The sequence below is a fragment of the Somniosus microcephalus genome, unplaced genomic scaffold (genome assembly GCF_052327205.1).
Source record: "Somniosus microcephalus isolate GS21.2 unplaced genomic scaffold, FLI_Smic_1.0 unresolved_chr4, whole genome shotgun sequence".
Lineage (NCBI taxonomy): Eukaryota > Metazoa > Chordata > Chondrichthyes > Squaliformes > Somniosidae > Somniosus > Somniosus microcephalus.
Window position 1 is genome coordinate 33,499,264 of NW_028225182.1, and position 12,786 is coordinate 33,512,049.

Consider the following 12,786-nt stretch of genomic DNA (forward strand, 5'->3'; position numbering starts at 1 on the left):
GACCTTGGTGTGCATGTACATAGATCCCTGAAGGCAGCAGAACAGGTGGATAAGGTGGTTAAAAAGGCATACGGGATACTTGCCTCCATTAGCCGAGGCATAGAATATAAGAGCAGGGAGGTTATGATGGAGCTGTACAAAACGCTGGTAAGGCCACAGCTGGAATACTGTGTGCAGTTCTGGTCGCCACGCCATAGGAAGGATGTGATTGCATTGGAGAGGGTGCAGAGGAGATTTACCAGGATGTTACCTGGGCTGGAGCGCTTCAGCTATGAAGAAAGACTGGACAGGCTGGGGTTGTTTTCCTTGGAGCAGAGAAGGCTGAGGGGGGACCTGATTGAGGTATACAAAATTATGAGGGGCATAGATAGGGTAGATAGAAAGGAACTATTCCCCTTAGTAGAGGGGTCAATAACCAGGGGGCATAGTTTCAAGGTAAGGGGCAGGAGGTTTAGAGGGGATTTGAGGAAAAACTTTTTCACCCAGAGGGTGGTTGGAATCTGGAACTCACTGCCTGAAAGGGTGGTAGAGGCAGGAACCCTCACAACATTCAAGAAGCATTTGGATGAGCACTTGAAATGCCATAGCATACAAGGCTACGGACCAAGTGCTGGAAAATGGGATTAGGATAGGGCTTGATGGGCCGGTGTGGACGCGATGGGCCGAAGGGCCTCTTTCTATGCTGTATAACTCTATGACTCTATGATTTTGTTTGCTGTGTTTTCCAGACAACCGACCCTCAACAGCCAGATGCCGGAGGCATCGGAGAAGGTGCTAAGACGCCAGTCCCACCTACCCCTGGAGGGGCTCCTGTCGACCATTGCTGTGCTGCTCGGTGCCAGTCCGGTTGTCGCCCTCTGGCAATCAGGTTAATAGAATCTTAGGCCCGACGTCAAGAGAAATGCACAGCAGGCCCGCCAGCATCTGGGAGGGAACGATGTGGGGGGGTGGGTGGGTGGTGGGGACGAGGTTTCAGGTAGGGTCCCGCCGTCAGAAGCGTGCTGACGACTGACAGCGGAAGAGGTGGCTTATCTGGCTCGCCAAGACAGGGGAGGGGAGGCCCTTCAGCCCCTCGGGCCTGTCCCGCCATTCAATGAGATCACGGCAGATCCGTATCTGATGCCTCACGAACATACAAAATTGACGGACAGGTAAAGACCAGCTGGTCCGTCACACAACCCCGATGGCCAGGGCGTCGTGACAAAACGCTTCTTCCCTCCCCCATCCATTTCCCCCACCCATCCCCCCCCTCCCCCCCACCCACTGAAGCCATGCAATCTCCTGGGAGGGGTAAAATAAAACAGATTAAAAAAAACCAGAGCCCATAAGGCAAAAAAATATCCTTGAAAATTCCTCTCCCATTCCCTCAGGTGATCAAAATCAGTCCAGTAGATCACACATAAGAACATAAGAAACAGGAGCAGGAATAGGCCACTTGGCCCCTCGAGCCTGCTCCGCCATTCAATGAGATCATGGCTGATCTTGGGCTCAAAGCCACTTCCCAGCCCACTGAACGGCCTGGCTCTAATTTTAAGGTTCTGCCCCCTTGTTCTGGACTCCCCCGCCCCCCACCAGAGGAAATAGTTTCTCTCTATCTATCCTGTCAACTCCTTTAATCATCTTAAACACCTCGATTAGATCATAGAAACATAGAAGATAGGAGCAGGAGTAGGCCATTCGGCCCTTCGAGCCTGCTCCGCCATTCAATGAGACCATGGCTGATCATCCAAATTCAGTACCCGGTCCCTGCCTTCTCCCCATAGCCCTTGATCCCTTTAGCCTTTAGAAATATATCCAACTCCTTCTTGAATATATTTAATGAACTGGCCTCCACCGCCCTCTGTGGCAGAGAATTCCACAGGTTCACCACTCTCTGGGTGAAGAAATTCCTCCTCATTTCAGTCCTAAATGGCTTACCCCTTATCCTTAGACTATGACCCCCGGTTCTGGACTCCCCGGCCATCAGAAACATCCTTCCTGCATCTAGTCTGTCCAGGCCTGACAGAATTTTATAGGTTTCGATGAGATCCCCTCTCAATCTTCTAAACTCTAGTGAGTATAAGCCCCTTAATCTTCTCTACCCGAGGGAATACAAGCCCAGTCTGTGCAACCTGTCCTCGTAATTTAACCCTGTTGGCTCCCGGTATCATTCTAGTGAATCTGCGTTGCACCCCCCCTCCAAGGCCAGTATATCTTTCTTGAGGCACGGTGCGTCGGAATTTTCTTTGAAGAACCTTCCTCTTGGTGCCGATGATTTGGCCAACTCCTCGTCAGGAACGAGAGGCTCCATCGAGAGGTCCTCTTGCCCGCTCCCCTCTATGGCGCCCCCCCCCCCGCCCTCATGGCTCAGTGGGGTAAACGTGTCATGTGGGGTGGGGATTGAGCCATGCGGGTCAAGGACAACCCCTCTTGGATCCCTGCCGATCTGTACGGAGCAAGACTGCAGTACAGGTTACCAACTCCGGTTTCATCGTAACATCTCTGTTCCACCTCCGTAACATCGTCCGTCTCCACCCTTGCCTCAGCTCATCCGCTGCTGAAACCCTCATCCATGCCTTTGTTACCTCTAGGCTCGACTATTCCAACGCACTCCTGGCCTCCCACATTCCACCCTAAGTAAACTTGAGGTCATCCAAAACTCTCATGCTCCGTGTCCTAACTCGCACCAAGTCCCGTTCACCCCGACCCCTGTGCTCGCTGACCTACACTGGCTCCCGGTTAAGCAGCGCCTCGATTTCAAAATTCTCATCCTTGTTTTCAAATCCCTCCATGGCCTCGCTCCCTCCCTATCTCTGTAACCTCCTCCAGCCCCACAACCACCGCCCCCCCGCCCCCTCCGAGATATCTGCGCTCCTCTAATTCTGCCCTCTTGAGGATCCCTGATTATAATCGCTCAACCACTGGTGGCCGTGCCTTCTGTTGCCTGGGCCCTAAGCTCTGGAATTCCCTGCCTAAACCTCTCCGCCTCGCTACCTCTCTTTCCTCCTTTAAGACGCTCCTTAAAATCTACTTCTTCGATCAAGCTTTTGGTCACCTGCCCTAATTTATCCTTATGTGGCTCGGTGTCAAATTTTTTGTCATAAAATACTCTTGTGAAGCACCTTGGGACGTTTTACATTAAAGGCGCTATATAAATACAAGTTGTTGTTGTTGTATGACCTCCCGCTCGGTCAAACAACCTTTCCATTCCCCGCCCCACCCCCAATATTTTTATAATTAATAAACAAAAGTGTTCAAAGGTAATGGACCATTTTTTAAAAATGCACCTATGGTTTTTCTCCTGGGAAACTTGCAGCGATGTCCAGGAGATTGGTCATTAATGCCCTGGGCAATCCTGGAGGGTTGGCGACCCTTGGCTGCAGTGGGGCTGCTGACACTTGACCTCGGGACGAGGGAGAAAGAAAAATGCCCCAATTTAATGGGGGCCCGATCTCCCCTCAGAGGCTGATGAGCAACCTGCTGTGTGTGCGCGCGCGGATTGCCGCCATTTTCCCGCACTGATTTCCCACTCGGCCTCTTTGACCTACCTGTAGAGGGAAAAGGCTGAGCGAGTATGGAAGGGAGGGCGGAAGATCTTCAGACAGGGCAGGAACTCGCACTCGAGGTCAGAAGAGAGCAGCAGAGTGAGCGGTTGGCGTTTAATGACTTGAACTTGCGGAAACAGTCCATTCAGAAGGGGGTGGGGGAGCGATGGCTATTCCACGAGGGAGCTCGCTTAGATAGGCGGCAGAGAAAGTGACAGAGGCTGGGCGGGTCCGTAGCACTGTTGGTTCACTGTGGATCAACCTGAATCAGAAAGAGTGAAAGAAAGAGAGAAGGAAGGAAGAAAAGATTGAAAGAGAGAAAGAGAAAAGAACATAAGAAATAGGAGTGGGAGTCGGCCATTCGGCCCCTCGAGCCTGCTCCGCCATTCAATGAGATCATGGCTGATCATCGACCTCAACTCCACTTTCCCGCCCGATCTCCATAGCCCTCAATTCCCTTAATGTCCAAAAAAGGAAGGAAAGATTGAAAGAAAGAAGAGAGGAAGGTTAGAAAGATAGAGAGAGAGAAAAAGAGGGAGAGAATGAAAGAGAGGAAGGAAGGCAAGAGAGCGAACGAGCAAGAGATGACAGAAAGAGAGGAAGAAAAAAATTAAGAACTTACATTTATATAGCACCTCAGGATGTCCCAGTGTTTTACAGCCAATAAACTACTTTTGTTGAAGTGTAGTGACTGTTGTAATGTAGAAAACCCCAAGATCTTCTAGTGTCAGTGACTTGAATTATTTTTTATTATTCATTCACGGCATGTGGCAAGGCCAGCATTTATTGCCCATCCCTAATTGCCCTTGAGAAGGTGGTGGTGAGCCGCCTTCTTGAACTGCTGCAGTCCGTGTGGTGAAGGTACTCCCACAGTGCTGTTAGGGAGTTCCAGGATTTTGACCCAGCGACGATGAAGGATCGACCAATATATTTCCAAGTCAGGATGGTGTGTGTGACTTGGAGGGGAACTTGGAGGTGGTGGTGTTCCCATGTGCCTGCTGCCCTTGTCCTTCTAGGTGGTAGAGGTCGCGGGTTTGGGACGTGCTGTCAAAGAAGCCTTGGCGAGTTGCTGCAGTGCATCTTGTAGATGGTACACACTGCAGCCACGGTACGTCGGTGGTGGAGGGAGTGAATGTTTAAGGTGGTGGATGGGGTGCCAATCAAGCAGAATGCTTTGTCCTGGATGGTGTTGAGCTTCTTGAGTGTTGTTAGAGCGGCACTCATCCAGGCAAATGGTATTCCATCACACTCCTTACTTGTACCTTGTAGATGGTGGAAAGATTTTGGGAAGTCAGGAGGTGAGTCACTCGCCACAGAATACCCAGCCTCTGACCTGCTCTTGCAGCCATTGTATTTATGTGGCTGACCCAGTTAAGTTTCTGGTCAATGGTGACCCCCAGGATGTTGATGGTGGGGAATTCGGCGATGGTAATGCCATTGAATGTCAAGGGCCGTTGGTTAGACTCTCTCGTTGGAGATAGTCATTGCCTGGCATGAATATTACTTGCCACTTATCAGTCCAAGCCTGAATGTTGTCCAGGTCTTGCTGCATGCGGGCACGGACTGCTGCATTATCTGAGGAGCTGCAAATGGATCTGAACACTGTGCAGTCATCAGTGAACATCCCCACTTCTGACCTTATGATGGGGGGAAGGTCATTGATGAAGCAGCTGAAGATGGTTGGGCTGAGGACACTGCCCTGAGGAACTCCTGCAGCGATGTCCTGGGGCTAAGATCAATGACCTCGAACAACCACAACCATCTTCCTTTGTGCTAGGTATGACTCCAGCCAGTGGAGAGTTTCCCCCCTGATTCCCATTGACATCAATATTACTAGGGCTCCTTGATGCCACACTTGGTGAAATGCTGCCTTGATGTCACTCTCACCTCACCTCTGGAATTCAGCTCTTTTGTCCATATTTGGACAAAGGCTGTAACCAGGTCAGGAGCCCAGTGGTCCTGGCGGAACCCAAACTGAGCATTGGTGAGCAGGTTTCATTTCCTTTCCAGTTTTGAAAAAGGGTTAGACCCGAAACGTCACTCTAATTTCTCTCCACAGATGTTGCCTGGCCTGCTGAGTTTTTCCAGCATTTTCTGTTATTTCGGATTTCCAGCATCTGCAGTATTTTGCTATTGTCATATTGGTGAGCAGGTTATTGGTAAGTGCCGCTTGATAGCACTGTCGACAACACCTAGGAATGAACCTTTATCTGGGTCCCTGAGGCTCCATGGTACAAACCTAAGCATCCCACAAAGCTTGGAGACCCGTTCTGCCACAGTGCCAGCCTGAATCCCCAGTCTCTGCCAAGCTAGCTCATCTCTGCAGTGTGAAGCGCTACAGTTTGGATTCAATGCTCCTCGACCAGGATGGGATAACTCAGCCAGGGTCCCTGCTCCTGGTCAGCAGCCAGTGACCACCCCCCTGCTGGACAGTGAGTGTGGGTGTTCAGAGTTCGGCCTCGGGCAGGACGGAACTGGGCTCAGATACGGTAGCAATGCCAACACTCGCTGTCTACACCCACGGTCCCTTGGGTGGAATACTGGAGGGTTGCTGCCACTTGTGGAACTGTGTCCCAGCAAGAGTCAGAGTTTGGAGGAAATTGGGCAGTGCTAGAATTCAGTATTTTAGAATGTACAAGGATTTTTGATAATTGAAGTTACCCCACTCGAGACTTGAGCACATAATCTAGGCTGATGTTTCAGTGCAGTGCTGAGAGAGCGCTGCACTGTCGGAGGTGTCGTCTTTCAGATGAGACGTTAAACCGAGGCCCCGTCTGCTCTCTCAGGTGCACTTAAAAGATCCCATGGCACTATTGGAAGAGCAGGGGAGTTCTCCCCATGTCCTGGCCAATATAGATCCCTCAACCAACATCACTAAAAAAAAAATGATTGCTCATTTATCTCTTTGCTGTTTGTGAAAGCTTGCTGTGCATAAATTGGCTGCCGCGTTTCCTACATTACAACAGTGTCTATACTTCAGAAGTACTTCATTGGCTGTAAAGCGTTTTGGGAGGTCCCAAGGTAATGAAAGGCGCTAAAGAAATTCAAGTTCTTCCTTTACTTAATTGTACATATTATATATATAAAACAACAGAAAATGCTGGAAACATTCAGCATCGTGGTGAGAGAAACAGAGTCAATGTTTCAGGTCGATGACCCATCGTCAGAACTGGAAAAAGTTGGAGAAGTAACAGATTTTTAAGCAAGTGTAGGGGCAGGGAAAAGGGGGGAGGGGAGGAAAGAACAAAAGGGAAGGTCTGCGATAGGCTGGAAGGCAGGAGAGTAAAAGGCAAAAGGGATGATGGTGCAAGGCAAAAGGAGATTGTAATGGGACAGGTTAAGAGACAAAGGATGACTCTAGATGAGGTGTAAATGCCAATGGCTGAATGATTGACAGCTGCCATGTGAGAGAGAAAAGAAAACATAGGGGCCGAGGTTCTGGTCTGAAATTGTTGAACTCGATGTTGGGTCCAGAAGGCTGTAAAGTGCCTAATCGAAAGATGCGGCGCTGTTCCTCGAGCTTACGTTGAGCTTCATTGGAACAGTGGAGGAGGCCGAGGACGGCGAGATCAGTGAGAGTGGAGCGGAGAATTAAAGTGACAGGCGACCGGAAGCTCATGGTCACCCTTAGAGTGAACGGAGGTGTTCCGCAAAGCGGTCACCCAATCTGCATTTGGTCTCCTCTACATTGGGGAGACCAAACGCAGATTGGGTGACCGCTTTGCAAGAAGTACAAGTAAATCGCTGTTTCAGCTGGAAGGAGTGTTTGGGGCCCTGGACAGTGGGGAGGAGGTAAAAGGGCAGATGTTGCATCTCCTGTGCTTGCACGGGACGGTGCCAGGCAAAGGGGAGTTGGGGGTGATTGAGTGGACCAGTGTGTCGAGGAGTGTACATATATATATATGATTATAAAGTGTTACTTCTGAAAAAAGATTCTTTCTAAAATTGATTTTTTTTTTTTTAGGGACTTCTGATGGTTATGAAGATGAGGAACGTCAACGCAGGGGAATAAATGGAAGACTATTTTGTTCTAGGCATTCAATGTCATTAAAAATAAAATCAATAAAAGTTTTCACTACAGAACAATGCTTCGATTAAGAGCCACGTTTGTCTTTCAGGGCGACTTCCCTGTACTTATCTCTGAGCTGCAATTAATTTCGAATTGTCACCAAGACAGCAAGGCGGGGGAAGGTTTCTTTACACAGAGGGTTCTGGGACCATGGAATGCCTTGCCACAGAAAGTGGTTGAGGCAGAGACCATTGCATCTTTTAAGGGAAATTTGGATATTTGATACAGGGCTATAGGGAGAGCGGGGCAGTGGGATTAGTTTGGGATTGACACAGGGCTATGGGGAGAGAGCGGGGCAGTGGGTTTAGTTTGGGATTGACACAGGGCTATGGGGAGAGAGCGGGGCAGTGTGATTAGTTTGGGATTGATACAGGGCAATGGGGAGAGAGCGGGGCAGTGTGATTAGTTTGGGATTGATACAGGGCTATGGGGAGAGAGCAGGGCAGTGGGATTAGTTTGGGATTGATACAGGGCTATGGGGAGAGAGCGGGGCAGTGGGATTAGTTTGGGATTGACACGGCTATGGGGAGAGAGCGGGGCAGTGTGATTAGTTTGGGATTGATACAGGGATATGCGGAGAGAGCAGGGCAGTGGGATTAGTTCGGGATTGACACGGCAATGGGGAGAGAGTGGGGCAGTTGGATTAATTTGGGATTGATACAGGGATATGTGGAGAGCGGGGCAGTGGGATTAATGTGGGATTGATACAGGGCTATGGGGAGAGAGCGGGGCAGTGGGATTAGTTTGGGATTGACTCGGCTATGGAGAGAAAGTGGGGCAGTGGGTTTAGTTTGGGATTGACACGGCTATGGAGAGCGGGGCAGTGGGATTAGTTTGGGAATGACACGGCTATGAGAGAGTGGGGCAGTGGGATTAGTTTGGGATTGATACAAGGCTATGGGGAGAGCAGGGCAGTGGGATTAGTTTGGGATTGATACAGGGCTATGGGGAGAGAACGGGGCAGTGGGATTAGTTTGGGATTGATACAGGGCTATGGGGAGAGAGCGGGGCAGTGGGATTAGTTTGGGATTGATACAGGGCTATGGGGAGAGAACGGGGCAGTGGGATTGATACAGGGCTATGGGGAGAGAACGGGGCAGTAGGATTAGTTTGGGATTGATACAAGGCTATGGGGAGAGAACGGGGCAGTAGGATTAGTTTGGGATTGATACAAGGCTATGGGGAGAGCAGGGCAGTGGGATTAGTTTGGGATTGATACAGGGCTATGGGGAGAGAACGGGGCAGTGGGATTAGTTTGGGATTGATACAGGGCTATGGGGAGAGAGCGGGGCAGTGGGATTAGTTTGGGATTGACTCGGCTATGGAGAGAAAGTGGGGCAGTGGGTTTAGTTTGGGATTGACACGGCTATGGAGAGCGGGGCAGTGGGATTAGTTTGGGAATGACACGGCTATGAGAGAGTGGGGCAGTGGGATTAGTTTGGGATTGATACAGAGTTATGGGGAGAGAGCGGGGCAGTGGGATTAGTTTGGGATTGATACAGGGCTATGGGGAGAGAACGGGGCAGTAGGATTAGTTTGGGATTGATACAAGGCTATGGGGAGAGCAGGGCAGTGGGATTAGTTTGGGATTGATACAGGGCTATGGGGAGAGAACGGGGCAGTGGGATTAGTTTGGGATTGATACAGGGCTATGGGGAGAGAGCGGGGCAGTGGGATTAGTTTGGGATTGATACAGGGCTATGGGGAGAGAACGGGGCAGTGGGATTGATACAGGGCTATGGGGAGAGAACGGGGCAGTAGGATTAGTTTGGGATTGATACAAGGCTATGGGGAGAGCAGGGCAGTGGGATTAGTTTGGGATTGATACAGGGCTATGGGGAGAGAACGGGGCAGTGGGATTAGTTTGGGATTGATACAGGGCTATGGGGAGAGAGCGGGGCAGTGGGATTAGTTTGGGATTGATACAGGGCTATGGGGAGAGAACGGGGCAGTGGGATTGATACAGGGCTATGGGGAGAGAACGGGGCAGTAGGATTAGTTTGGGATTGATACAAGGCTATGGGGAGAGAACGGGGCAGTAGGATTAGTTTGGGATTGATACAAGGCTATGGGGAGAGCAGGGCAGTGGGATTAGTTTGGGATTGATACAGGGCTATGGGGAGAGAACGGGGCAGTGGGATTAGTTTGGGATTGATACAGGGCTATGGGGAGAGAGCGGGGCAGTGGGATTAGTTTGGGATTGACTCGGCTATGGAGAGAAAGTGGGGCAGTGGGTTTAGTTTGGGATTGACACGGCTATGGAGAGCGGGGCAGTGGGATTAGTTTGGGAATGACACGGCTATGAGAGAGTGGGGCAGTGGGATTAGTTTGGGATTGATACAGAGTTATGGGGAGAGAGCGGGGCAGTGGGATTAGTTTGGGATTGATACAGGGCTATGGGGAGAGAACGGGGCAGTAGGATTAGTTTGGGATTGATACAAGGCTATGGGGAGAGCAGGGCAGTGGGATTAGTTTGGGATTGATACAGGGCTATGGGGAGAGAACGGGGCAGTGGGATTAGTTTGGGATTGATACAGGGCTATGGGGAGAGAGCGGGGCAGTGGGATTAGTTTGGGATTGATACAGGGCTATGGGGAGAGAACGGGGCAGTGGGATTGATACAGGGCTATGGGGAGAGAACGGGGCAGTAGGATTAGTTTGGGATTGATACAAGGCTATGGGGAGAGCAGGGCAGTGGGATTAGTTTGGGATTGATACAGGGCTATGGGGAGAGAACGGGGCAGTGGGATTAGTTTGGGATTGATACAGGGCTATGGGGAGAGAGCGGGGCAGTGGGATTAGTTTGGGATTGATACAGGGCTATGGGGAGAGAGCGGGGCAGTGGGATTAGTTTGGGATTGATACAGGGCTATGGGGCGTGAGCGGGGCAGTGGGATTAGTTTGGGATTGATACAGGGCTATGGGGAGAGCAGGGCAGTGGGATTAGTTTGGGATTCACACAGCTATGGGGAGAGAGCCGGGCAGTGGGATTAGGTTTGGATTACTCTACCAAAGAGCTGGCACAGACATGATGGGGTGAACGGCCTTCCCCGCTGCTGTAAACCTCTACGGTTTCAAGTCAATGATCTGGGCTAGTGGAAGGAAGGTCTATGGAACTCATATCAAATTAACCTTATTTCCAAACTATTAATCCAGCAATGTGCATATTATGGGCTTCTCCCCTCTTGCTTGCATCCCCACTCTCTTAAGCAGCTCACCCCTCTATTTCAGCAGTTCCACTGTGCTTGCTGCTCCCTTGAGCTTTCCGCTGTTGCTCCTCCTCAAGGTCCAAACGCACAGTGCTACATGCTCTTTCTCCTTCCTGTGTTAATGTCGATGGATAGGCTGTCCTCTGGTCGACAATTCGAGCGAGAAAGCCGGTGGGAATACAAACCCTTTGGTTTCTTATCTCCCGCTGCCACTGCCAGGCTTCACCTGGTCCATGCGCCGCACAGAATCAGGCCATTCAGCCCAACTGGTCCATGCCATGCTTGTGCTCCACACGCGCCTCCTCTCACCTCCCACCCCTACTTCTTTACCCAGAGAGGGGTGAGAATGAGCAACTGGCTACCACAGGGAGCGGTCCAGGCGAATAGTGTAGATGTATTTAAGGGGAAGCTGGATAAACACATGAGGGAGAAAGGAATAGAAGGAGATGTTGATAGGGTGAGGTGAAGTAGGGTGGGGGGAGGCTGGTAAACACCGGCACGGACCAGTTGGGCCGCATGGCCTGTAAATTTTGAACACAAAAAAAGCAAGAGACAATGACACAGGCTCTCCTCATCATCAAATATATTTATTATTACTGCACTGGGGAAGAAAAATAAAGGTCATTTGTTCGAAAAGAGGCAAAAGATATCAATCTCTCAACAAGAAAACCATTTTTTGTGCGATCGAATTTGCCCTTTACCCCAAAGTAATACTTCACATAAGACACATGCTTTTTGAAATAATGTTATATCGGGATTAAAACAAAGAGAAGCTCAAAAGTTTCAAAAAGGTGTCTGTCAGCGCAAGGAATGAACAATTTTCAAGAAATCTAATCCAATCGACTTCTCCTTCTCCGTTTCTGTTCAACGCCTTTTTTGGTCCGGGTGATTAATCTTTTCTGCCATCAATGTGAGGGATGTAAGGCTGGAGGGAAATACTTCCCTTTGTCAGCCTCAACACTCCCGGGGCAGGTACACGGGTTAGATACAGAGTAAAACCCCCTCCACACTGTCCCATCAAACACTCCCAGGGCAGGTACAGCACGGGTTAGATACAGAGTAAAGCTCCCTCTACACTGTCCCATCAAACACTCCCAGGGCAGGTACAGCACGGGTTAGATACAGAGTAAAGCTCCCTCTACACTGTCCCATCAAACACTCCCAGGGCAGGTACAGCACGGGTTAGATACAGAGTAAAGCTCCCTCTACACTGTCCCATCAAACACTCCCAGGGCAGGTACAGCACGGGTTAGATACAGAGTAAAACCCCCTCCACACTGTCCCATCAAACACTCCCAGGGCAGGTACAGCACGGGTTAGATACAGAGTAAAGCTCCCTCTACACTGTCCCATCAAACACTCCCGGGGCAGGTACAGCACGGGTTAGATACAGAGTAAAGCTCCCTCTACACTGTCCCATCAAACACTCCCAGGGCAGGTACAGCACAGGTTAGATACAGAGTAAAGCTCCCTCTACACTGTCCCATCAAACACTCCCGGGGCAGGTACAGCACGGGTTAGATACAGAGTAAAGTTCCCTCTACACTGTCCCATCAAACACTCCCAGGGCAGGTACAGCACGGGTTAGATACAGAGTAAAACCCCCTCCACACTGTCCCATCAACCACTCCCAGGGCAGGTACAGCACGGGTTAGATACAGAGTAAAGCTCCCTCTACACTGTCCCATCAAACACTCCCAGGGCAGGTACAGCACGGGTTAGATACAGAGTAAAGCTCCCTCTACACTGTCCCATCAAACTCTCCCAGGGCAGGTACAGCACGGGTTAGATACAGAGTAAAGCTCCCTCTACACTGTCCCATCAAACTCTCCCAGGGCAGGTACAGCATGGGTTAGATACAGAGTAAAGCTCCCTCTACACTGTCCCATCAAACTCTCCCAGGGCAGGTACAGCACGGGTTAGATACAGAGTAAAGCTCCCTCTACACTGTCCCATCAAACACTCCCCGGGCAGGTACAGCACA

The 12,786-nt window shown here is 50.4% G+C and overlaps 1 protein-coding gene across 1 annotated transcript in view; it reads left to right on the plus strand.

The window, feature by feature from the left end:
• Positions 1–7,604, plus strand: part of LOC147090488 (rhomboid-related protein 4-like) — a 64,519-nt gene extending 56,915 nt beyond the window's left edge. Inside the window, exons 5-6 of the mRNA XM_085977129.1 lie at positions 729–868; positions 7,489–7,604. Coding sequence (XP_085833255.1) covers positions 729–778 — 50 coding nt within the window. The 3' untranslated portion in view covers positions 779–868; positions 7,489–7,604. The remainder of the gene's footprint in view (positions 1–728; positions 869–7,488) is intronic.
• Positions 7,605–12,786: the final 5,182 nt, after the last annotated feature.